The following is a 22,751-nucleotide window of genomic DNA, read 5'->3' as shown; positions in this document are numbered from 1 at the left end:
GCATGATATTCTTCAGCTCCATAGAATCAGTTTTAACACCTACTTCCTGTGTAACTTTGGGGAATTCACTTTCCCTCTCTGGTGCTCAGGGAGAGATAATAATTACCTGGAGATAAAATTTACCTGACAGGACATGAAAAGAAACAGTGAGGAGGAATGTGCCTTGCAGAGCCTCATATGGCAGTTGTAATGATCACTGCTCATTGCTATGCTTCTACTTGGAGATCATTAATGAAGGAGAGTGCTTCCCAGATCAAGTGTGTAGCATTTCCCTCTGGCATGGGCAGACCAGCCGGGCCCACTCCCACTCAGGCCCTCCCAACTTGAATGTTCTTTCTCTTGTCTTAGCACCATAATCTACAGCCTAAAATTTCACAACCCAGGGGATCATCTGCCAGAGGAACATTGAATCCTTTGAGATAGATAAAGATGCTACACTTACTGCACACTTGAGGCCTTGCCCAAGGTCACAAAACCAGTGAATCAGTGACCATCTAGCTTCACTACCCAAATTGTGCAGCATTACAGCTGATTAGGCTCACAGCTTCGAAGATAACGTCCAAACTCCTCAGCTCTGCACGCAAGGCTTGGCATGCCCTGGAGGCTGTATGTGCACCATCCTCCTTGCCCACAAAGCCCTGTGCTCCACTCTGTTGGCCCTGTCCTCTTACCCCTATACAGGTAGCCCTCTGCCCAGCACCTCCTCATCCTTCTTCATCTCACTAACCCTCTTTGCAACTCTTCTAGAAATCATCCCCCAACCCCAGACAGCTGGCCACTCCCTTCCCTCGGGCCCACAAGTCATCCTACTGCACAGGTCCTGCTGGACTTCAAGTCACTTGAAGGCAAGGCTGAACCTCATTGGTCTCTGTGTCCCCATTGTCTACCAGCTCATAGTAGATTCTCAAAAAATATTTAATGAACATAAGTGAATGAAAGGGATGACTTTACTGATGAAGAAATTGAGACTTAGAGATGAAATGGGACCTTTTCAAGGTCCTTAGTTGAACTCAGATCAGAGCCAGATCTCCTGACACCCAGCCAGGCCCATTCACACAGAGTTAATTTACTACTTTCTAAAGCCATGGAAATTGGGTCCAGAGGGGCTGCCTGGCACCCTTGGGTATGAGTTAGAGAGACCCCAGGGGATGCATGAAGCCTTTGTTAAAGACGATTTTGCTGCCTCTCTTAATTGGCTGGAGTGATGGCTCATTAGCATTTGCAGGTTTAAGGCTCCTTAAAGACCTGAGAGCAGTGTCTTCCCACCTCCCCTAGACAGACTGCCCCGTTAGTGATAATGCTGGTGGAAAGAGCATTTGATTTAGGTTAACATTTCTGTTTAATTACAAGAGCTGCAGTGGTCAGAGAGAGGTCAATATTGCCACTCCACACACTCTTTATGTCATCATCTGCTGTCCAGGGAAGGATTTGCTATAAAAGAGGTCTGTGACCTTGGCCAAAACGCCTCCCCTTTCAGGCCTTCAGATGGACAGTGGGGTGGTGATGGAGGGCTAGATGCTTTCTACATATCTTCCAGGTCCATAATTTGTGATTTGGGGGCTTTAGGATAAAAGGACTCCAACCCTCAGACATAGTTTCATAGTGAAGTTTCAATCCCCAACATTCTCCTAGTGAGAATATGTGATTTTTTTCTCATTATGAGAGTTGGAAACAATTTCTAACCACAGGCATTAATCCTGTTGCTAAAACAGCTCTGAATAGCAACAAAGAGCCTATCAATCATGAGAATTCACGACTACAGCTTTGGAGAGTATGAAAAATAATAACAAAGAGTCAGAATTGAGAGCTTCAAGGTGCCCTAGAGATCTCCTAGGCCAGCCCCTCCCAGAGCCACATGGTCTCTACAGCAATATTTCGAGGGCCCAGGGAGACCTGTGAAAGCATTAAAGAGAAAAAAAGAATTCAGAGTTCAAATAAGTTTGGGAAATGCTGAGTTAAATGCAGTTAAAATACTTTTACAATAAAGAGTTTTCAGAATTTTCAATGCACTAGTAAACACAGGGGGAACCCCAAGAGAATATAGTACTCAGTGTTTCTCAGGGGTGTCGCGGTCCTCACACCCTGCCACCCACATTAGGTTTATAAAACATACAGTAGGAAATGCTACTCCAGAAATTTTGCTTGCTGACCCAATGACCTGTCAAACACTCACACACATTTAATCCTCATGACATCTTGAAGGAGGGGCTTTGTCAAGGTTTGTCAAATAATAAAAATCTACTCAAACTTCCTATTTTTTTGTTTGAGTATAGGAAGAAATGTTGTTGGGGGGAGGAGGATGGAAGGACGAAAGGATAGAATTAAGTAGGGTGGTGGGGAGAGAGGGAGGGAGGAAGGAAAGAAGGAGGAAGTGAAGGGTGTGTGTTCAGAATTCTAGGGAGGTAAGCAAGTCGGACCCATGGGAGCTGATCAAGCCACTGGACGCAGGTCAGATGGAGACAGTCAGGCCTCTGCCTCGCTCTCATGCCCTCTGATCTTCGTTCTTCCAACATCTCCCTTTGGGTGTGTAGTTTCTCAGAGAAGCTGAAGACTCTGCCTTGATTCTGTGGCCCGTGGGGAGTAGCCAGGGATCCGGTGTGTCTGCATTAGCCCTGCTCGACTCTCTTGTCCCACACTCCTTCCACAGCCATGGCCAGATGTGCCAGACCCTGAGAGTCAAGGCAGGCCTGCCCTGAGGCACTGTCCCAGGCTGGAGGGACAGTTCAACAGGCCAGCCCCCTGCAGTGGCAAGGGAAGCCAAGGGCTTTGGAGGGAGTGAAGTTCTGTGGTTGAGAATGTGGACTTTGGGGTCAGTCAGGTGGGATTTCAAGTTCTGCTGTATGACCTTGGGTAATGGCAGGACCTCCTTAAGCTTCTTTTTCTTGTCTGTGAATGGGAATACTAAAGAGTTATTAGACTTTTGTGAGATAATGCATTTAAAGCACAGTGGTAGACACACTGGAAGTTCTAATAACAAATGTGTTACTCCTCTTCTTCTTTCTCCACATTAAAGAAGCATGCAACCCAATATAGGAGACTAGTTAGAGATATTTCCCAGGTTTCATCAGCTAAGCTTATGTTTAATAATACAAGACCTGTACTATGATATTAATAGTAGTGGGGGTGTACTCCAGCATTTAATAGCAATAGCTGGCTATTATACCATGAGAGATGGCGAACGCCATATTCACCAACAGCCTACTGTAATGGTACTAGACTATGGTTGTGGTAAAAGTATATGAAACCTAAAGTTTAGAGCAACAGTATGTGGCAACTATAATGCACTCTACCATAGCTATCTATAATACTTATATTAAATGATGTGAAAATAGATAACATAGTGTATAATAAAGACACAGGGCAACTGCATACTCCATTTTGCTTGCTGCATTCCAGTTACACTGCGTTGTGGCCTAGATATGAGGTGTCCACCAAAAGCTCCTGTGTGAATGCCAGGAAGTGTAGAGGTGAAACGTTGGATTATGAGAGCTTTAACCTACTCAGCACATTGATCCACTTGGATGAACTACCTGGGTAGTAACTATGGTCAGGCAGGGTGTGGCCAGAGGAGGTGGGTCACTGGGGGCCTGCCTTTGGATTTGCACTCTATCCCTGGGGAACAGAATTCTCTCTCTGCTTCCTGGTGGCCTCGTCCTGAGCTGCTTTCCTCCTTCATGGCCCTCCACCATGATGTTCTTCCTCACGTTGGACCCAGAGCAATGGAGCCACTGTCCATTTGTCTGAGATCTCTGAAACTATGAGCCTCAAATAGACTTTTCCTTGTCTAACTGTTCTTGTCAGGTCTTTTGATCAGAGAGATAAAAAAAGCTGACTAAAACACCCTCACCTTTTTCCCCCTTCAGGTCTTAGATGTAAAGCTACTTCACAGAAAATCCTTTCCAGCACCTGCAACATGTAGCAGGTCCCCAACTGTGCTCATAGCACTCTGTAGTGCCTTTTCATGGCCTTTGGCCTCATGTGTAGTCATGTGCATTTATGTGACTACTATATGTTCAATGCACCTCTCCTCTGTAAACTCTAGGCTCAGGACTTTGTTCTCGAGGCCCCAGTGCCTGGCACAGTGTCCGACAGAATGGGCCCTTAATACATATTTTGTGAATGAATAAATGAACCAAACAGCAGTGTTCCACAATTGTGCTGCAGGCCCCGGAGTAAAGTGACCATTGCCAGATGCTATCATCTTCCAACCTTTTATCTTCATCCCCGTGGCCTCCTAACCCCAAGTGTCTTCTCCATGTGCCATTGTTAACGTGAATACTGTTGTGGTTTAGCCACTTCTGGCTTCTCAGCCACACTTTGAAATTACACAGGGCCTTATATTCTTAATGGCACTTTGAAACCACATTTGATTATTACAACTCTTTGAAAGGAAGTCAGTTTTTACTATATCCATTTGAGCGAAGGGGAAACCAAGTCTGGGAAGGTGAGGCGCCATGGGCAGGGCCACAGCCTGCATCCAGGAACACTCTGTTCCGCACACTCTTTCCTTACCGAGCTGTGGGCAGAAGCAGAGTACTGCAGCTCTCTGTCCTGTCTCTGAGTCTTACTTATCCTTGGAGTGGACACATTCTCCCCAAGCCTCAGTCTCCCTCCACCCTCTTAGAATCTGAGTGACATGTGGCGAAAGGCACCTTTCCTCATTAGTAGAAGCTCTGGGGAGAGGATCGGAGAGCAGCAGGTCCACATGAAAGAATCCTGAAAACATTAGGCTAAGTGAAATAAGCCAGTCTCAAAAAGACAAATGCTGTGTGCCTCCAGTTATAGGAGGTACTTACAGTAGTCTAACAGTCAAATTCACAGAGACAGGAAGTAAAATCATGGTTGCCAGGGGAAGGGGGAGAATAGGGATTTATTGTTGAATAGATACAGAGTTGGGGGTCAATGGGTATAAAATTTCAGAGATGGATGGTGGTGATGGTAGCACCATATTATGATTGTATTTAATGCCATCAGATTGTTCACTTAAAAATGGTTAAAATGATAAATTTATATTATGTTGTATTTTTTTTAACCACAGTGAAAAGAAAGAAAAAGAATCACATAGGCTACTGAGTTTGCAATGTGAACACTTTCATGGAGCTCTGAGGGGATCTGGGACCTGAGGTTTGAGGGGTGGATTTTGCAGATCCAAGAAACTAGAAGGCCTTTGGGGTATGGGGTGATGGGCTGAATCAGTTTAGGACAGATTAGCAATTCTCAGTATCTTGCAGATGCAAGGCCATGCACCCATATGACAGCATTTACAAACTCTCTCTATCACCTCCTCCTGCCCATCCCTTCCTTTGCAGAGGAGACAGCCCCCCTCCATACCCCACTGCGTTTTCTGAGCATTTGCAATGCCCAAGTTGCCTTGCATTTGAAAAACAGACTTTCCATCTCCATATGACAATATGAAACTCTGTGTTGGGTTTGCATTTCTTAATTAGGTGCTTGTCATTGTGTATTCCATAGAGCCACGTATAAGTAAACAGTCATAGACCTTTGAATAAATTTATTGGTTTTATTTATGTTTCTGGGCATAAAAATCTATAATTACCAGGTACAGCCTCAGTATAACTGGTATTTAATGACAATTACTTTTTGTTACCATAGAAATGAGTCCAAAGTAGTTACCCATAATTTCTCATTTCCCAAACCTCACACATGCTGAATTGCAATATTACCATAGTAATTGCCTATTAGTCATCATAAAATACGCAGTTACCCAAAAGATAGCAGGATGCTGTGAAATTTCTCATCTTCAGAAAACCTCAGTGCTGCTTGGGAGTATGGAGGTGGGGGAGAGGAATAGACCTCTATAGGAGGCATAGAAATGAGTCTGCTTGAGAGCCCGGCACTGCAGACCCCGTGGTGGGAATGGATGCTGTATGAACTGCAGATGTTCACCATTGTTGTCTCCTAGCCCTGGCAATCTTTATGTAGCAGAGGGTGCTCCAGTGCAGTAAATCCAATTTAACTAAGGGTTGTTGAGGGCCTGCTGGGTTTTGGGCCCTGTCCTGGGCCTTGGCGAAGCAGAAGGATATCAGAGGCTGTCCTTGCCAATAAGAAGCCAGTGTTTATAGGCGGTGCCTACCCACTGTCTATCATAGGTATCATCTCATTCACTCCTCCCAGAATCCCTGTGAAGAGGTCATGTGATAGCCCCATTTTAGATAGAGAAGGGAATTGAGGTACAGAGGTACCAAGGACCTTGCCTCAGGTTCCCTGGCACAAAGGACAGACAAGGTTTATGAACCCACCAGAACTGACCCTCAGTACACTTTGTGTCCATTGTCCCCTGAAGCAGGGAGAGTCTCCTTATGATTAGGAGGATTTTTGAAGGATGAAGTATCTATAGGAGTTCAATAGACATCAAAAGGAACTAAAATGTGCAGCAAAACATCATTAAATGTAGCAGAGGGTAAAATATCGGAGGAAGCATTTCACATACATGCACACATGTGCACAGGTGCACACATGCATACACACACACACACACACACCCTTAAATGGCCTAGCTCTTCCACCTTAGCATCTAGAAAAGGAAAGATTTCAAATGACCAATGTAGAATAGAACATAAAATATGTTCTGTAAAATGTGTAAAACACAGGTCAGTGTTCTATTTGCTCTGTGACAGCATAAAATCTACATATTTTTATCAAGAAGAAATGAAAACCAAAGATCCACAGCAAATATTGCCCCACTGAGAGATCTAGCAGCCCCTCCCTCCTCACGCGGAGCCTCTTTCTCTGCCCAGCCACTCACCCCATCCCTGGATGCCCCTGTCACAGCATCATGGAGGGATACCTGGAGAGAGCCCCTCACAGCCTCCTGGAGGGCCAGTCATGCCCCTCTGGTGGTTCACCTCCAGGCACGGGGGTTCCCAGAGCGTCATGCTGTGCTGTTGTCCACTCTGACTGTTAGAGAGCATTTTTTTGTTCAGGCTTCCTCTGCCAGATAGAGACGACCTCTGCCCTCCAAAGGAGTCCTCAGGTGCACCCATCTTCTACATGGCATGCCACAGTCCGGCTGCAGCAAAATAACCGGGCGGTGACGAAAAACTTGTGTACATTGATACAGCAGGAGTGGGAGCCGTTTATTGTAGGACAGGAGGGGTATATATACATTCCACACAGCTTATCTTAATTAACATAAACTAGATACAGCAGTCAACCAATAAGGAATCTCCACACTTAATGGCTCGCTGGCGTTACTTCATAAACCACTCCCTCTGGCAAAATGCCAGGCGCCATCCTGACTTGTTTACAGACCCTAACAATGGCAGCCATTCGTGCTTGGAGATGAACAACCAAGGGACGTGACTGGCCCTCCAGGAGGCTGTGCGGTTGTCTGTCCTCATTATTCCTCACCCACTAGAACCACTGCCAGTTCCTGTGGTCCAGGCTGAACATCCCCAGAGCCTCCCGACTTTTCCTATGTGAACTCGTGTCCATCCTTCTCCCTCCTTCCTGCTGTAAACATGCTCCAGATGTTTGTCATTGCCCATCTTTGAGGCATGGTGTCAGGGATTGAACAATTACGGTGACGATGATGGTGACAGCTGACATTTATTGAACCTCTGTGCCTGGCACTGTTCTAAGCATTTGCATTTATTATTTCATTTAAACTTTAGCACAATTTTATCAATATTCTTATTTCCTAGATGAATTCCCTCAAGTCTGTAGAACTGAGTAGCAGGATAGTGGCAAGGGACTGTCACAAGCCTCATCCTGGGGACCATACTGCTGTTAACAGCCCATGTGCACATTGCTATATGTCCTTGAGCTCTCCTCTACCTGAATCCTTAACTAAATCTTTCCACTACCATTTCTGTTGAATTGCAGCCCCCCCCCCCCAACTTCTCTTAGAACCTTTTGAGAAGCCTGGCATAGGCAGAAGAGGAATCACTCTCCTTCTTTGAGCAAAGAAAAAAAAAAAAGACTCACAGAGAGGCTAAGTAACTTGTTCAAGGTTACACAGTGAGTGAACCACATAGTTAGTTTAGATGCAGCCTGAGTGACAGCAGGGGCCAAATAGACCCTTACCTCCCAGAGACTCTCTCCAGCTTTATGTAACCTGAGTGATGTTTCTATAGAGGCTGAAAGGACACCGGGGCTGGCAGTGTAATCAGGTGTCTAACCCACAAGTGCACACCGCCAAAACCAATTATTCAAATGAGCTTCCCAGCCAGGTTCCATGGAAAAGGCCAGATGGCTAGACGTCTGTGGAGGCAGCGCCCCATCTCCGTCCCTGCAAGCAGCTGAATAGCATTTCAAAGTTAGAGTTGATAGCAAGTTGATTTTAATAATTGATTCTGCAATGAAGACAGGCCTCTGAGGAGACAGTAACCCATAATGAGTGGCCAGGGAGACTGGCGGAGCCAAGCAGTGCGGAAGAATCAAGGACTCCAGCTCCGTTGTCCCGGTTCCAAAACCACTGCTTGGGTAGTGCTGGTTCTCCACGTAAAGTCCTCAGCGCCACCCCATTGACCATCAGAAAGAACCTAAGTCTTTAGCCTGGGCCTCAAAGCAGGTGCAGTGTCATAGAGGTCTCTCACTGTCTGCCCTACCCCTTCCTCTGCACCCCGGCCGGCCCACTCCCAAGTCCTTCCTACTCCCAAGGACAGAGAGGGAAGGCCAGAGTGGACCGTCCTTTTAGGGTTCCAGATCCAGAAAATACGTGCCAAGAGGAGCGAGGGCCCTTTCCATTGGCATACACCAGCCTGCTCTTGTTTACCTCTGGCTTTTGCTGACACTCCGCCTGTCTAAGAAGCCTTCCGACTAAATCACTTCTTTCTTCTCTTCTATTTTTCTCTTCCTTCCCTTCAACATTCACCCAGCACATATTTTGTACCATGTGCTGGGGACACAAGGTGGGCGTGGCCCTGGGCTTGCCTCACATCCAGAGGGGAGACAACTGCCCCGGTGAAGGGGAGGCCAGGGTCTTCAGGACTGTGGAGACACAGAGGCCCCCTTAATCCAGCCAGGAGCGTTGGGGTGGGAGAAGGCAGAGAAACTGTCCTGAAGGTGGTATGGGAGAGGAGTCCTGAGCAGAGAGTGCAAGTTGGCCAGAGGAACAGAATAGTGTGGTGTGTTCTAAACCAGAGGATGAATAATAGTCATCGGCAATATTGATAATAATACAAAGCATCCATCAAACTCATACAAGCTGCCAGACACTGTTCACGTGTTTTCTACATGTTAGTCCATTGGAGATTTAGGGGTGATGTCACATTCCTGCTTCCATTCACCCTATTGCCATTTCAGAAGGAAATACAGGGGTCAGAAAAGTAGAGGTCAAAATATTCATTTTATTATTAATAAAAGCACAATTTGGAAGGCATTCAATCCCCGTAGCCAAAATTGACCTCCTTCTACTTCACTCCCAAACTTAGCTTCCCCACCAGCAAAAGCAGACAGGGAAGTGAGCTGCCTCAACCAAGCACACCACGTGGCAGAGAGGAGGCCAGAGTGGACCTTCCCTTTAGGGCTCTAGATCCAGAAAATACATGCCAAGAGGAGTAAGGCTCTGCTTCTTTTCTCAAACAGACTAATCAGACAAGGTCCACTCTCTTCCTCGAGAAAGAGCTAGCAAGGGAGTGGAGAGGAAGAATGACGTCCCCACTCATATGGAAAGCAATAAGGAGTTTTCCCCACAACGATGTGAATCTACAAAGTAGGTCCTAATGTTATTCTCATGTTGCAGATAAGGATCCAATGCACACAGTGTGGTTAAGTCATTTGCCCCAGGTCCCGCTGTTAATAGTAGGAGATCCAGGAATTAAACCCACAAATCTTACTTGGAGCCCAAGCTGCTGAGCCTTGTTGCTTGAGCCTTGAATAACGGGGATCCTTGGAGAATGCAGTGTGGTCTGGAGTGGCTGGTGCATGTGATCAGGGCTGCAGCCCGCTCCAGCGTATAATGCATCCATCATACAGAGCTATCAGCTAATAGGGCAGTGGAGGCTGAGGTGCAGCCCAGACTTACCAAGTCTGGAGACTCAGTAAAATTGCATCAGCCCATGGGAGGGTCACCTTTGTGCAGTTAGCTCAGGAGCCCTCCAATGTACTAGCTTTGCATGGTGCACAGAACAGTGACATGGTAAAAGTAGTGTAGGGATAAGTGGGCACTAGATTGTGGAGGACCCTGAACATCCTACCAACATCAGACTCTGAAGATCCTGCCAACATCAGATCCTAGGAAGAGCTAACACATATGCTCATCTCAAACTAGGCAGTGTCCTCAGCATTTTCCAATCTCATTTAGTTCTAAATCTCATTTAGTTCTCAAAGCAACCCTTTGATTGTGGCAAACTCCCCACTTTTCAGATTAGGGCTGAGGCACAGAGAAGTCCAGCCACAAAGATATCATGCAGCTGAGCCAGGATTTTATCTGGGCAACATGACTCCAAGAGTCCACACTTGGATTCACTGTCATTCTCAGCCTCCTTGTTCTCAGAGCTGGTGAGCAAGTGAGGGGCTTATCAGTTCCCAGATCTTGAGAAGACATAAAGGACTTCTTCCCCTTTGATTCTCCTCTACCCTTCTTTACCTAAGATGTTGCAATAGCTAATTCCTAGCTCTGAGGGCCAATGAGGAGCTCCTTTAGAAAATGTCCTCCGTTAGACTTTTCAAAAAAGAATACTTATCAGTGTTCTTATGGGGAGAAATATAATCCCTTGGTTCTGGAATGGACTTCCAGCCCTAACATAGCTGTGTGACTGTGACAAGCCTCTCTGCCACATCCCTCTGCATCCCAATTTTTGAAGCATGGGGATTGTGCTTAATGAGTCTCTCCACGTGTTATTTGCAATGCAGGACAAACCCTGCCTTCAAGTCCTGTGTTTGTTGCTGCCAAGCAGGAGACAGGAGGGAGGAAGGGTGATCCCCTGCAGCACATGCCCGGCACAGGGAGAAGACACTCCATCAAAACTTCTCCTTGCCTGCTAGGGATATTGCTGGGGGAGTGGGCCCCGTGGTGTGTGGAGTTGGAGATGCTTCTGTTTCCAGGTGTGAGCACTTCCCCCCTGATCCTACCACCTTGCCAAAAAGGCCACCATTGAAGTGTGAAGACCTCACTGAATCTTGGAGATAGGAATCCCTAGTGCTGATCCTGGCTTTGCTGCCAACCAAGGGGGCCTCGCATGGACGGGCAGTTTGCTCACTGCACAAAGGTTCTTGGTCAAGGAACCGATGGGGGAATTGACTGCTCCTGAAACACAGTCTCTGGCCAGAGAAAGTGGCATCATTTTATCTTCACCTACCCAGAAGGGGCACCTATTTGTAGCTGCTCAGCCTGGTAAGGGGGGCCTTTTATCAATTTGCATATAGGTAACTTTCATGCTCGTCCCTCATTTGAGACTTAGTTTCCCCCATTTAAATGAATTTGTATGCACTTCCTGCCACCTTGAGGGGCAGTCCTCTATCAGGCTCCGCCTGGATTCTTAGGACTGCTGAGAGAGAGCAGAATGATGGCTAAGCCTGCAACTTCAGAGCCAGAAGACTGGGTCCAGTCTTCTACTACTCCTCACTGAATCATGGACAAATTCATGGACAAATTCCTTAACCCTCTGAGCCTCTGGGCAGCTCACCTGAGCATCTGCCATGTACCAGTCAGTGTGCTCTAATCAAAGACGAGGTAGGAGTGAGGGAGATTCAGTTCTCTGTCCTAATAGCTTTTTAAAGGTCTTTGAGCAAAACAGATGAATTTGTCCAAAGTCACAAAGCTATTTGGTGGCAGATCTGAGACTCGAACCCAAACCCAGACTTTGAAGCTGGTGTTCTTACATATCCTCCTCTCTTTTCTCACAGTCTGCTCACAGAGAGCTCCTTGTTGTAATGATCTGAGGAAGTGTGTGAGGGAAATGCTTCTCAGGATGCTGGTGATGAGGGAGGGCTGTGTTATGATCACCCCTTCTGTTTGGGACAAAGGGCACTGCCTCTGACTACACCACAGCAGAGTCCAACCCACCTGCTGGGCACTCTGCAGAGGCTGATGATGACAGATTGTCTGGCATTCTGACACTGGCCAATCAATAGAGCTGGAAGGTGCCTCGGGCCAAGGGCAATTGAATCCCAACCTTTTTGTGGCATTAAATAAAGCAATATTTATTTTGCTTTTGGTGCAAATATACTTAATCCAATACAGCTCATTGGTAATGCTGAAAAACTGCTGTGTTCAGGGGACAACTGCACGCATGCCCCATACATCTCTGCTTGTCAATGCCAAGGCTCCTGGGAGTATGCAGCCTCACGGTGCTCAGGGCGAGATTGATCTGGAGCCGCTGAGCTACCTTTTTCCTCTATCCTTTAGAAGAGATGAAAAGGAAATCATAAGGAGGGGAACTGAAATCATTGCCCTCATTCTGGCTGCCATTACTACAACATGGATGAGACACGATGCCCTTCACAGGATGGAACTATTTATTTGCTATTTGAATAACATTCTCTGGGACCACTGTATCTCTGCCATTGGGCAAAGGAGGAAGCAAACAGGACAGGAAGAGCAGATGAATGAGTAGCTCAGTGTCCCTTTCATAGATCACACAATCTCACTGATGCATGGAGGGAGCTCAGAGTGACTGAACCATCCTGGCATCAACAAGAACTGCGTTTGAATCCCAGCTCTATATCCTAGTAGTTAAATGACCTTCTCAAGGTCAAAACCTTCTTAGATTTTATTTGTTCATCTATAAAATGAGGATAAATAATACCTACTTCACCTGATTATTTGAATATGTTTAATATTTAACAGATGCTTAACTATTTTCTAAAATATAGTTCCTACCTTGCTTAATAAGGGGGATGCTTTCTGAGAAATCCTTTGTCAGGTGATTTTGTCATTGTGAGAGAATCAGAGAGTGTACTTAAAAGCCAAGAGGGGTACATTGTCACGGACCCACTGTCACATGTGAGGTCATTGATTAAAATGTTATTAATCTGTGCATGACTATAAGTCTGCAAGTAATTGCCAAAGGCCCATTTGAAAACTTGAAGAGTATTCACCCATGCATTTGTACATTTATGTACTCACTCACTCACTCACTCATTCATTCATTCATTCAATAGATACATTGAACTGTCTCTGCAACTGGATAATATTGGAGGTAATTGCAGATAATGTTGGAACGAGGGTAACTTCATTCCAGGGAGTTAGACTGTTCTTGCCCTCATGGGATTCACTATTTAGAAGGGAAAAAAAAAGATATTTGAAAGTACCTCCAATTCAAGAGGACAAAATTATTTATTGTGCAGCCAAATGTAAATTTGGACTCCATATATTTGAATTTTCTAGAATTATTCTAATACCAAATTTTTTCCATTGGTGCCATAAATATTTGCCTCCATTCTTGTCTGATGATAGGTCTTTATTTTAAGCTTATGCAAAAAATTCATCTTAAAAATAAATAATGGAAAAGCACCAAGGAGACAAAGACCCAGGATGTCACACTGAGTGACTCTAAACTGTCAATCAGCAGCATAAAAGCCTGCTATCTGGGGTCATCTTGTCCATTTTCCTGTGTCTAGGCAGCTGTTTCTTGGTCTGTGGAAGCTACTGAAGACAAAGAGCCTGCAGTAGCCTTGGCCTCCTAGAGCCTACAGTCAGGGATGCAAGCAGAACACACAAGGAGCCTGTTAGAAATATGTATCATTTCCAGACATTCTTACTTCCCTCACTTTGCACACGCCACGTCCTCCGCCTGGAATGCTCTCTGGTATTTTGACTCCCATCTGGATCCCACACAAATCTCAAATTTTAAGAAATGTGTACAATTAGTATTAAGGTATCAGTAATCCTTGGCTAGTGGATGTTTCTTTTTAAAAGTGTATCAACCTTTTCCTGGACTACTTTGTTTTCTTTGTATTTTAACCTTTTTGGCAAGATATGCTTTCCCCCAAAATCCCCAACTCTGGGGCTAAAGCCCAGTTATCGCTTTAGAATCACATAATAAAAAAGTCTGAAAGACACCTCCATAAGAAGCATATTTGCTTTGTTTTACAAAGAAGAGCAGAGAATCCAGGGAGGACAGAAAACATTCCCAAGATGACATTGACAGTGGAGGTGGGTCATGCACCCTGACTCCTCACCAGAGCTCATGATTTTTACTAAGATGTTTTGTTCAGTAAATATGCAACTACTGATAGATTGGTCACCATTAGAAGAATTCTTTAAAAATCAAAGATGTGCCGGTTCAGACAGTACTCACCGAAGAGTTCACAAATGTTTTAGCTTCTAAAGAGTCCTAGGGTCCTTGGAGGATTGAGGTTATCTTTGAATTACCACTCACACTGCTTTCATGAGCAGGCTGGATCAAGGAGTTGATCTTTCTGGATCTCTAATACTTTTCCTTCTGTGTTGAAACTCACTTTTTTTTTTTTAATTTAAAGTGGTTTCTTGGAAGCATCATGGCCAAGGGCAAAATCCACAGGGGCTGGGGCCAGGATTCGTCTGGGCCCTGTGGAGGATTGGCTACGTGGCCTTACCTTCCCTGGCTTGGACACTCCTGCTTGAAAATTGGAGCCTACCTGTGTGACTGGATGGTTCAGAGGAGTATGTCAGACCAACTGGAAATCATAACTATTTCTTCAACACCTACCATGATCCAGGCTCTTTATCAGGCACAGGACTACAATAAATGTCTGGCTCATTAGGAAGGACAGACTCAGTGATGACAATATCTTGGACAGTTGCCACTCTGATGGAATTGCTACAGGAGCGGAGGAAAAGCCCCTGTCCCATACTTGCAGGCAGTGAAAATCCTCCTCTGCTTCCTGAAGGAGGAGAGATTTAAGTTTAGAGAATTTTACAGGCACCACAATTATCACCACCGCCACTATCATCACTGGCTATGGTTTATTGGAGTTCTCTCTGTTCTGAGGATTCTGCTGGGCCATTTACATACATTAGTTCCTGTATGCAATCCAGAAGGTCAGGGTTGTTATCCTCATTATGCATATGATAAAACAGAAGCCCAGAGGGGTATTAAAAAAGAAATTTTAAAAAGGTCACATATCTGGTAAGGAGTACAGCCAAAACTTAAACCTAATTATGAGTCCCAAAGCCCCTGGTCTCTACAATATAGTCTCGTTGTTCTGTGATGCTCCATAAGGCAAGGCTGAAGCTGATGGGAGAAGTCACTGAGAGACTAAAGTTTAGCTAAAGAGGAGGAAGAATTTCTTAATGGAGCTGTCTGAGAATGAGGTAAGCTACCCGGAGAGATAGTGAGTGTCACCAAGATGTCCTAGAGCTAGTTAGGACACCTTGACCTGCCAAGACATTGCACAGGGCAGAGGAGAAGCACATAACTAAGCATCTTAAAGGATACAGTTGTTTACGATTCAGTCCTGTTACCAAAGACAATGTTCCCTTCCCAATTGCAGATGTTCAGTGGGGGCTGGGAGAAGTCTATGAATGTAGTACTCAGACCCATGGTTCCTTCTGCTGGTTGACCAGCCTTGGGAAATGGACAATATAGAGCCCCCCTGGAATTTTCTATAAATTAACCCATAAGGCCATAGGGTTAAGGATGCATTCAGCTAAAGTAACAAAGACTATCTTCAGTCACTTAAGCAGAAAAGAAATTGATAGGAAGGGGTTCACAGAATCAAGCAGAAGCTGGAGGCGAGACTCAATAAACAAACAATTAACAGTAGCTCTGAAGGGCAATGTCTTTGTTTTCTGTTGCTATAACAACATACCTGAGATTGGCTAATTTATACAGAATAGAAGTTTATTTGGCTCACGCTTCTGAGAAGTCCAAAAGCATGGCACTGGAGTCTGCTTGTCATCTGCTGAGGGTCTTTGTGCTGCTAGGGCATTACATGGGGAGAGAGAGCAAGCATACCCGTTTGGGTCTCTCTCTTCTTACAAAACCACTAATGCCATCATGGGGCCCCAATCTCAGGACCTCATCTAATCTTATTTACCTCTCAAAGGCCCTCTATTAATGTATAAACTTGGGGGTTAAGTTTCCAACACTCGAACCATTGGGGGACACATCTAAACAATAGCATGCAGCAACAATCTGCCTCTGTCCCACAGCAGTACTGCCCTACTGCTCAGCCGTCCCCACTACCTTGCATCACCTGGTTCCAAATCCTGGGTTGGAGTAGCTGTTGCCTGAGCCTGGTTCCCTGCTGCTGCCCTGGTTGCCAGGTCACAAAGGGATGAATTGACTCATCTGACTTCCGGGGTGGGAAATAAGGCATAGTCATGGCCTTCTTAACATGTAATTTGGAGGACAAAACTTGCCTGTTCCATCTCCCATCTAATAACAGGGTTGGATGCTGGTTATTCCTGAAGAATATGAGCAATATCTACTATAGTTAGGTGCTAGGTGGGAGCAGCGTGTACTAGAACTCAGATCTGTCTGATTCCCAGACTGGAAGAGGAGATAAGAGATTAGACCTTATCATTGCTCTCCACTCTAGCCATCTATAGACTGCAAAACAAAGATATAAAACAAATATAGTCTATGTCACTCATAAAGGACCTATCATAAAATAATAATTAAATACAATAAAACAACAAGACAAAATTTTTTGAGCTAAATATCACGTACCAGAACCTGTGCCAAGCTAAGTTTGTTATGCATTTTAATTCATTTAGTCCTAACAACATTGCCCTGGATTATAAATGGATGTAAGCCTGTGAGCATATCTTCTTTCTCCTGTTAGACTGTATACTTTTGAGGTCAGGGAACATCTTTAATCAGTCACTCTATCCCAGCCACACCACTAGGGAGCTTGATATATTCCAATAAAACTGTTTCGAATTGCTGCATTTAACTCTTAGCTCCTCTTTGATGTCTAAACCCTCCTAAATTTACTTATACATTCTCAAATACAGAGAGCCTGCCCTCATCTGGTTGTTCCATAGGAAAGTGTAGACATTAATTCCAGAGAGATTTGAGTTTGAAGCCTGATCCACTGAGTGCTAGCTGAATTCATGACCCTGAGCAGATTTTAGATGAGAGTATCCATGGGTGTCTGTCATTGCTTTTCCTTGATCACTCCCAGGAGTAGTAATACTGCAGACAAGAATATTTAAGAACTGCATATCTAAGTCTGTACATCGGGACACTAATTAAATGTTTCCTTAGTGAAAGATAATTTAGTGTCATCAGAGGAAAGCAGAATCAGATAGGCAATCGGTGAGATCTTGGGTGCTCAGAACATGTTGATCCGAGCTCAAATTCTAACTCTCCTTCAGAGTAACTCCGTGACCTTAGGGAAAATTATATAAACTTTCTATGTAAGAAGAGAGAGACCCAAACAGGTATGCTTGCTCTCTCTTCCCATGTAATGCTCTAGGATTTTAAAATGGTAATACAGCCACAAGACTGGGATCCTATTTAGAATAAGATGTACTCCATGTTTGTATAAATTTGTCAAAATATACTTTACTGTCATGTAAAACTAAAGAGAACAAATAAAAAATTCAAAAAATTATATAGCTTTTATAATAAGAATGTGTAGTAGATGTTCATTAGGTGTGAGTCACTGCCCTACAGAAAGAAAAGGTGGTAGCAATCCTGTCAAAAGTCCAACAGTGTTCTCTTTGAGTGATAGGAAGGGTAAGCTATCTTTTTTTTAACCTTCTATATTGAGGACTATTTATCATTTTAAAGGGTGATTTTATAGTCCGTCAGTCCTCTTTCCAAGCAATTCTACTTCTGGGAAACTGTTCTAAGAAAAAAAAAATGCTGAAATGTAGAAAAAAAAAAAAAAAACTTTAGAGATCAGAGTATTCAACTGTGCATTGTGAAAATAGTGCATCATTGAAACATAAATGTGACACCGTGTGGAAATGGCTGCATGAATTATGGGGCTTCATACATTGGGATAATGTGACATTACAACACTATTACAGTGGTAGTTACAAAGGGTTTAGTAACAAAGAAGATGCTTATGTTGTGGTGGCAAATGAAAAAGGACCCGTGTGCAAGTTCAAGGTCAGAAGTAACTTGCCTGGCCTGGAGGGTGAGCATCTGCAACCTCTCTGTTTAGAGCAGAGAGAAAGATTAGTGGGCAGGCATCACTGATCTCACAGAAACCCTGGAATACAGGGAACATTGCTTTACCAGTTCCTCTGTACTGACAGCAGGAGGTACAGTCCACACTGGAGGAGACTCATACCATGGCTGTGCTTCAACTCTCCTCCATTTGTAGTTGGGGAAACATAGCCCTCAAGAGAACAAAGGACTTGTCTAAGCCACATAGTAAGACAGCAGCAGAGCAGGAGACCCAAACACAGTGACCTTGCCTCCGCATGCCATGGGGCATTATTCCACCCTCACCAGGGGTGGGCCAGGAAGGGAGAGAGGGTAGGCAGGACTCTGTGAGAATCTCAAGGTGGAGCCAAAGAATGACTCCACATTATTATTCGGTCTTCATTGAGACAGCAGCAGAAGCGCAGTGATGAGGAAATATGGTTCTCTCAGTCCCCCAGGGGTTTTGAGGAAAGAGGCATCAGGAAGGAAGAGGCTGGTATCCTAGGCAGGAGTCACATTAGCTCCAAGTCCATACATGTGACTGGCTGCCGGTGTTGAGTAAAGGAAGGGAAAGAACATAAACATACACACTTCACTGGGGACTTAAATCCAAGTCCGAGTGTAAAATTCTGGGAGTCTGAGAGCCTTCAGCTTTCTGCTCTATGCTTTGTTATGTAAAATTGGGAACCAGAGGAAGAGTGAAGGCCCTGTTTCCTTTGCCACCTCCCAGAAGAGCTGTTTGTAGGGCATCTGTTTCCTGCAGGAGATGTTGAGACTCTGAGGGCTTTGGAGGCCTACGCCCCCTAGAGCACAGCCTATGACCTGGCACATGCTGAGGCTGCATTCCAGTGGGAGGAGGAGGGCGAGGAGAGAAGCAAGCAAGGAGGTTTAGATCATGCCCTTTAGGACTGACCATTTCTTTGAAACCAGAGACCAAAGGGAGAAGATAACCTGGATGAGATCCAGAGGCTCACGGAATCCAAAATTGAGCCCTGGATGGAGAGTTTAGATGACCTAGTTTTAATCCCAATTCCTACAGCTGTTTAAACACCAGTTCCAAAAGGAATATACAACTGCTGTGTGTGCCAGAATCCCTGGAAAGGTCTTAATCTGGGACCTGGCATGTAGCGAGTACGTACTTAATGAAAGCTGTTATGCAAAGGGTGTGAGCTCAAGAAATGAGCTCATATTGCTTACACATCAACCCTGACATCACTGCCTTCCGCCCCTCCTTTTTTTTTTTTTTTTTTGGTATCAGGGATTGAACCCAGGGGCACTTAACAACTGAGCCACATCCCCAACCCCTTTTTGTACTTTATTTTGAGACAGGGTCTCACTGAGTTGCTTAAGGCCTCTCACTAAGTTGCTGAGGCTGGCTTTGAACTCATGATCCTCCTGCCCCAGCCTCCAGAGGTACTGGGATTACAGGCTTGTGCCATTGTGATAGGCTTTTATTGAGCAAGCTATTTAAAATCTCTCTGTGCTTTAGTTTCCACATGGGAAAATAGGAATTTAATAGCACCTCCATTGCACGGTAACATTAGATTTGATAAAGTACTAGTATTTACTAGTTAGTTCTCAGGCAAAGTGATGTCAGTAAATGACCCATTAGTTATGTTAGCTTGATTGTGCTGGTGGACCACATGGGGCATTGCAGCCTGCTGTAAAGACTTGGGCTTTTATACTGCATTAACCAGAGGCCACTTGAGCAGAGGAGAGACAGGATCTGACCTGTTTCAAGAGGATCACCCTTGCTATTGTGTGAAAAATGGGAGGATTAGAGGTGGGATGGAAGGAGGTCCAAGCTCAAGATGATATCAATGGAAGTGCTAAAAAGACAAAAGACGTTGGTGTATTTTGAAGGTGGAGACAGCGGATTAGCGGTAGGTATGAGAGGAAAAGGAATAATGGAGACACTAATGGGGACACCAGTGGTCTTGCCTGAGCACTTCTTTTAACTGCTCTGTGTAGAAAATGTGCTTTTTTTTCCTGTGGGTCATTTGTCGATGGACACTGAAGTTAGACTGCTCCACAGAAATATTTTTGAAGCTTTCCATGACTGTTTTCTTCTTTTTTGAAGTGGGAGTTATAATAGTAGCAACTCCAAAGGTTGTTGATGGCACTGTAAGAATTCATGCCAGTACTTAGCACTGTCTCTGGAAAACAATGCTAACAATTTTGACTTGTGAGAAGCTTGGCCTGACCCAGCCATGCTGACTCTTACTTTGGGTACTGTCTAGGTGCTCTCTGATGGGGTTTGACCTGAATCGTCACTGGCTAGATCCTTCTCCATGGGCCCACCCGACCCTGCATGGAGTGAAGCAGCTCATCATCCAGATGTACAACGACCCAGTGAGTAACTGAATGCTCTCAGCAGCTGCTGGCCTCGTGGCATGATCTGGGAAAGGGAGGTGTATTGGGAGGGTCCACTGTGAGCTTCAAATTCGGAATACACATGCAAAACCAAGGAAGGACTAGGTCTGCTCTTCTCTGAATTTGACAGACCCAAGTTACTTCTTCCAATTCCTTCTTCCTCACCCCTCACAAATATTGGATTTGGTTATGGTGGTCTTATGGAATGAAGGAAAACATTGAAGCATGTCCATATTCCTCAGAGTGCCTTGGTTACAAGCTAAAGAAATGCAACTTGAACTTGTGTAAGCAAAATAGAGAATTTATTAGAAGATTACCAGGGTTATGTCATGTAACTGAAGACTATAGACGGGCCTCCTCCACACCTAGGGGAAATGACTGCCAAGTGTCACCTCCAGTGGTTCTGACTCCCACGAACTACAGAGACTTGCTTTCATTTTCCAGTTCCAGTTCCAAAAGGACTGTGATTGGCCTGTCTTGGAGGACATGTCCAACTCCAAAGCACAGCACTCTGCCTAAGAGGCAAATGTAGTAAAGATAGGATGGCTCCATGGGACCCACACAATTGAACTAGGGACATGGGGTGGTTCCTGTTCCCAGAGAAGAGAACCTACTATTCCATAACAAAGGGGAACCAGACATCAGGACAACGGTGCCCACATCAAGTTTGCTCACAGGGCAAGTTCTTTTCCACAAAAAAATAGAAGACAATAGGGTTTCTTAGCTTAGAAAAGGGAGGCATCACAATTATTCTGTTCTGAAGAAGTGTCAGAGAAGGTGGGACAGATCATTTCTTCGAGTGGGACACAAGAAGAGGTGGTGTTTGTAGAGAAACAGAACTTTTTATCTCTCCTGAGGATAGGATGGGTGTGTGAACTATGAGCTTTGCCTTACTTTGTTAAACTTGGAGCCAAATGACACTCTGTTAAGACTGGTGCATAGAGGAGACTCAATTGTTTGGAAGACATTCTAGTGAAATTACATCTGAGTCACTTCCAACTGTGATGACTATAATTTGATGACCTCTTAACTCTTATCAGGTGACAGATGGCAATGGCTATAACAGCAAAGTTCTCAGAGTTGAGGTGCTTCAGAGGTACATCATGCAACCCATTCTGTTTCCTCTTGATGAAGATGCCAATAATAGCATGGGAAACATGTATATTGATCAGACAAAAATGTGTGCTTAAAAATAAACTCATGTATTAGAACAAGGATTAACCAAAAAGTTAAGCTCTAAGGTGCAACGTAGTTATCCTGGTTATTGAATAACTGTTTTCCTGATTATGGGTGTGAATTTGGCCTTCCTGAGTCCTTTTGTGGCCTGCCTTCTGTGTCAGGGCTAGCATGGCCATAGCTTTAGTGTATTGACTTCCTTCTTCAGTGTCATTAGTTAAAAGTTACTCTTTTGCTTACAAATGGGCATTTGTCCATGTTGCAAAACAGATCAGGCAAAACTGAGTTTCAGAGATTTCAGGAAATTATTTATGGCATGAATACATTATCTATGAGCTCGTTGGATCCTAATAAGTAAACTACGGAAGCTGGGCTAGTTTTATAAACTTCCTGAAAGTTCACGACTTCTTGCCTCAAGCGCAAGAAAGTACATAGGCACCTAATACAGGAGTCTAGGTGACCTGGAACAGGGTCCCAACTCCCTCTGTCTTTTCCCACCCCCTAATATTACTTGGGGGTAAGAGGGAAGCTTAAAATAGCCTGCATTCATATCTCATAGTTCATTTTCCGGAATGTGGGTCCTCTGCTGAGGGTCTCAGAGGCTGCAATCAAGGTGTCCATTCAGGCTGTGGTCTCGCCTGAGGCCTGATCCCCACCCAGTCTTTTACTCCATTCTTTCCACAAACACTTATGTACCACATTTCTCTATTCCAAATACTGCAGTTCTAATGGTGAGGAAACCCTAACCTTTATAATTCAATGGGGAAATAGATGTTAAAGAAGTAAATAGTGATAATAACAGATTAACAAAGCATATCAGGGATTATCTTTTAAAAAGAACAAAGGGTGACATAAGCAGACTGGTCATAAGTCTCTGTCTTCCTGGGGCAGTTCTGGTCGACACCCATTGTCCCAGAGTATTTTTTTAATCGCAACCTCCTTCACTCTTAAGAGTCCTGGTTTGGAGGATAAACTATGTGTTCTCTGGTACGTAGCAAACCCTTAACAAACATGATCTGGAGCTGACACAAGTTCACCTTTGACTTCAGGCATGGCTGTGCCCAGCTGCAAGTGCTGCAGTGCCCTGAGGCATCTACCCTGGAAACATTAAATGTGTATCTACTGACCTTCATGCCGCAAGCGTCACTGTAGTCCCTCCACCTTGAGCTAGCTGAACTGCCAGGATTGTTTCTAAATTCTCACCACCTC

The 22,751-nt window shown here is 44.6% G+C and overlaps 1 protein-coding gene across 1 annotated transcript in view; it reads left to right on the top strand.

The window, feature by feature from the left end:
• Agbl4 (AGBL carboxypeptidase 4) overlaps positions 1-22,751 on the top strand; it is a 1,244,450-nt gene that overhangs the window by 1,133,184 nt on the left and 88,515 nt on the right. Inside the window, exon 9 of the mRNA XM_071618599.1 lies at positions 20,234-20,345. Within this exon, the coding sequence (XP_071474700.1) occupies positions 20,234-20,345 (112 nt within the window). The remainder of the gene's footprint in view (positions 1-20,233; positions 20,346-22,751) is intronic.

This window comes from Marmota flaviventris, chromosome 10, assembly GCF_047511675.1.
Source record: "Marmota flaviventris isolate mMarFla1 chromosome 10, mMarFla1.hap1, whole genome shotgun sequence".
In the NCBI taxonomy this organism is placed as follows: Eukaryota; Metazoa; Chordata; class Mammalia; order Rodentia; family Sciuridae; genus Marmota; species Marmota flaviventris.
The sequence above is the reverse complement of the archived record's forward strand: the minus strand, read 5'-3'. Positions and strand labels throughout refer to the sequence as shown.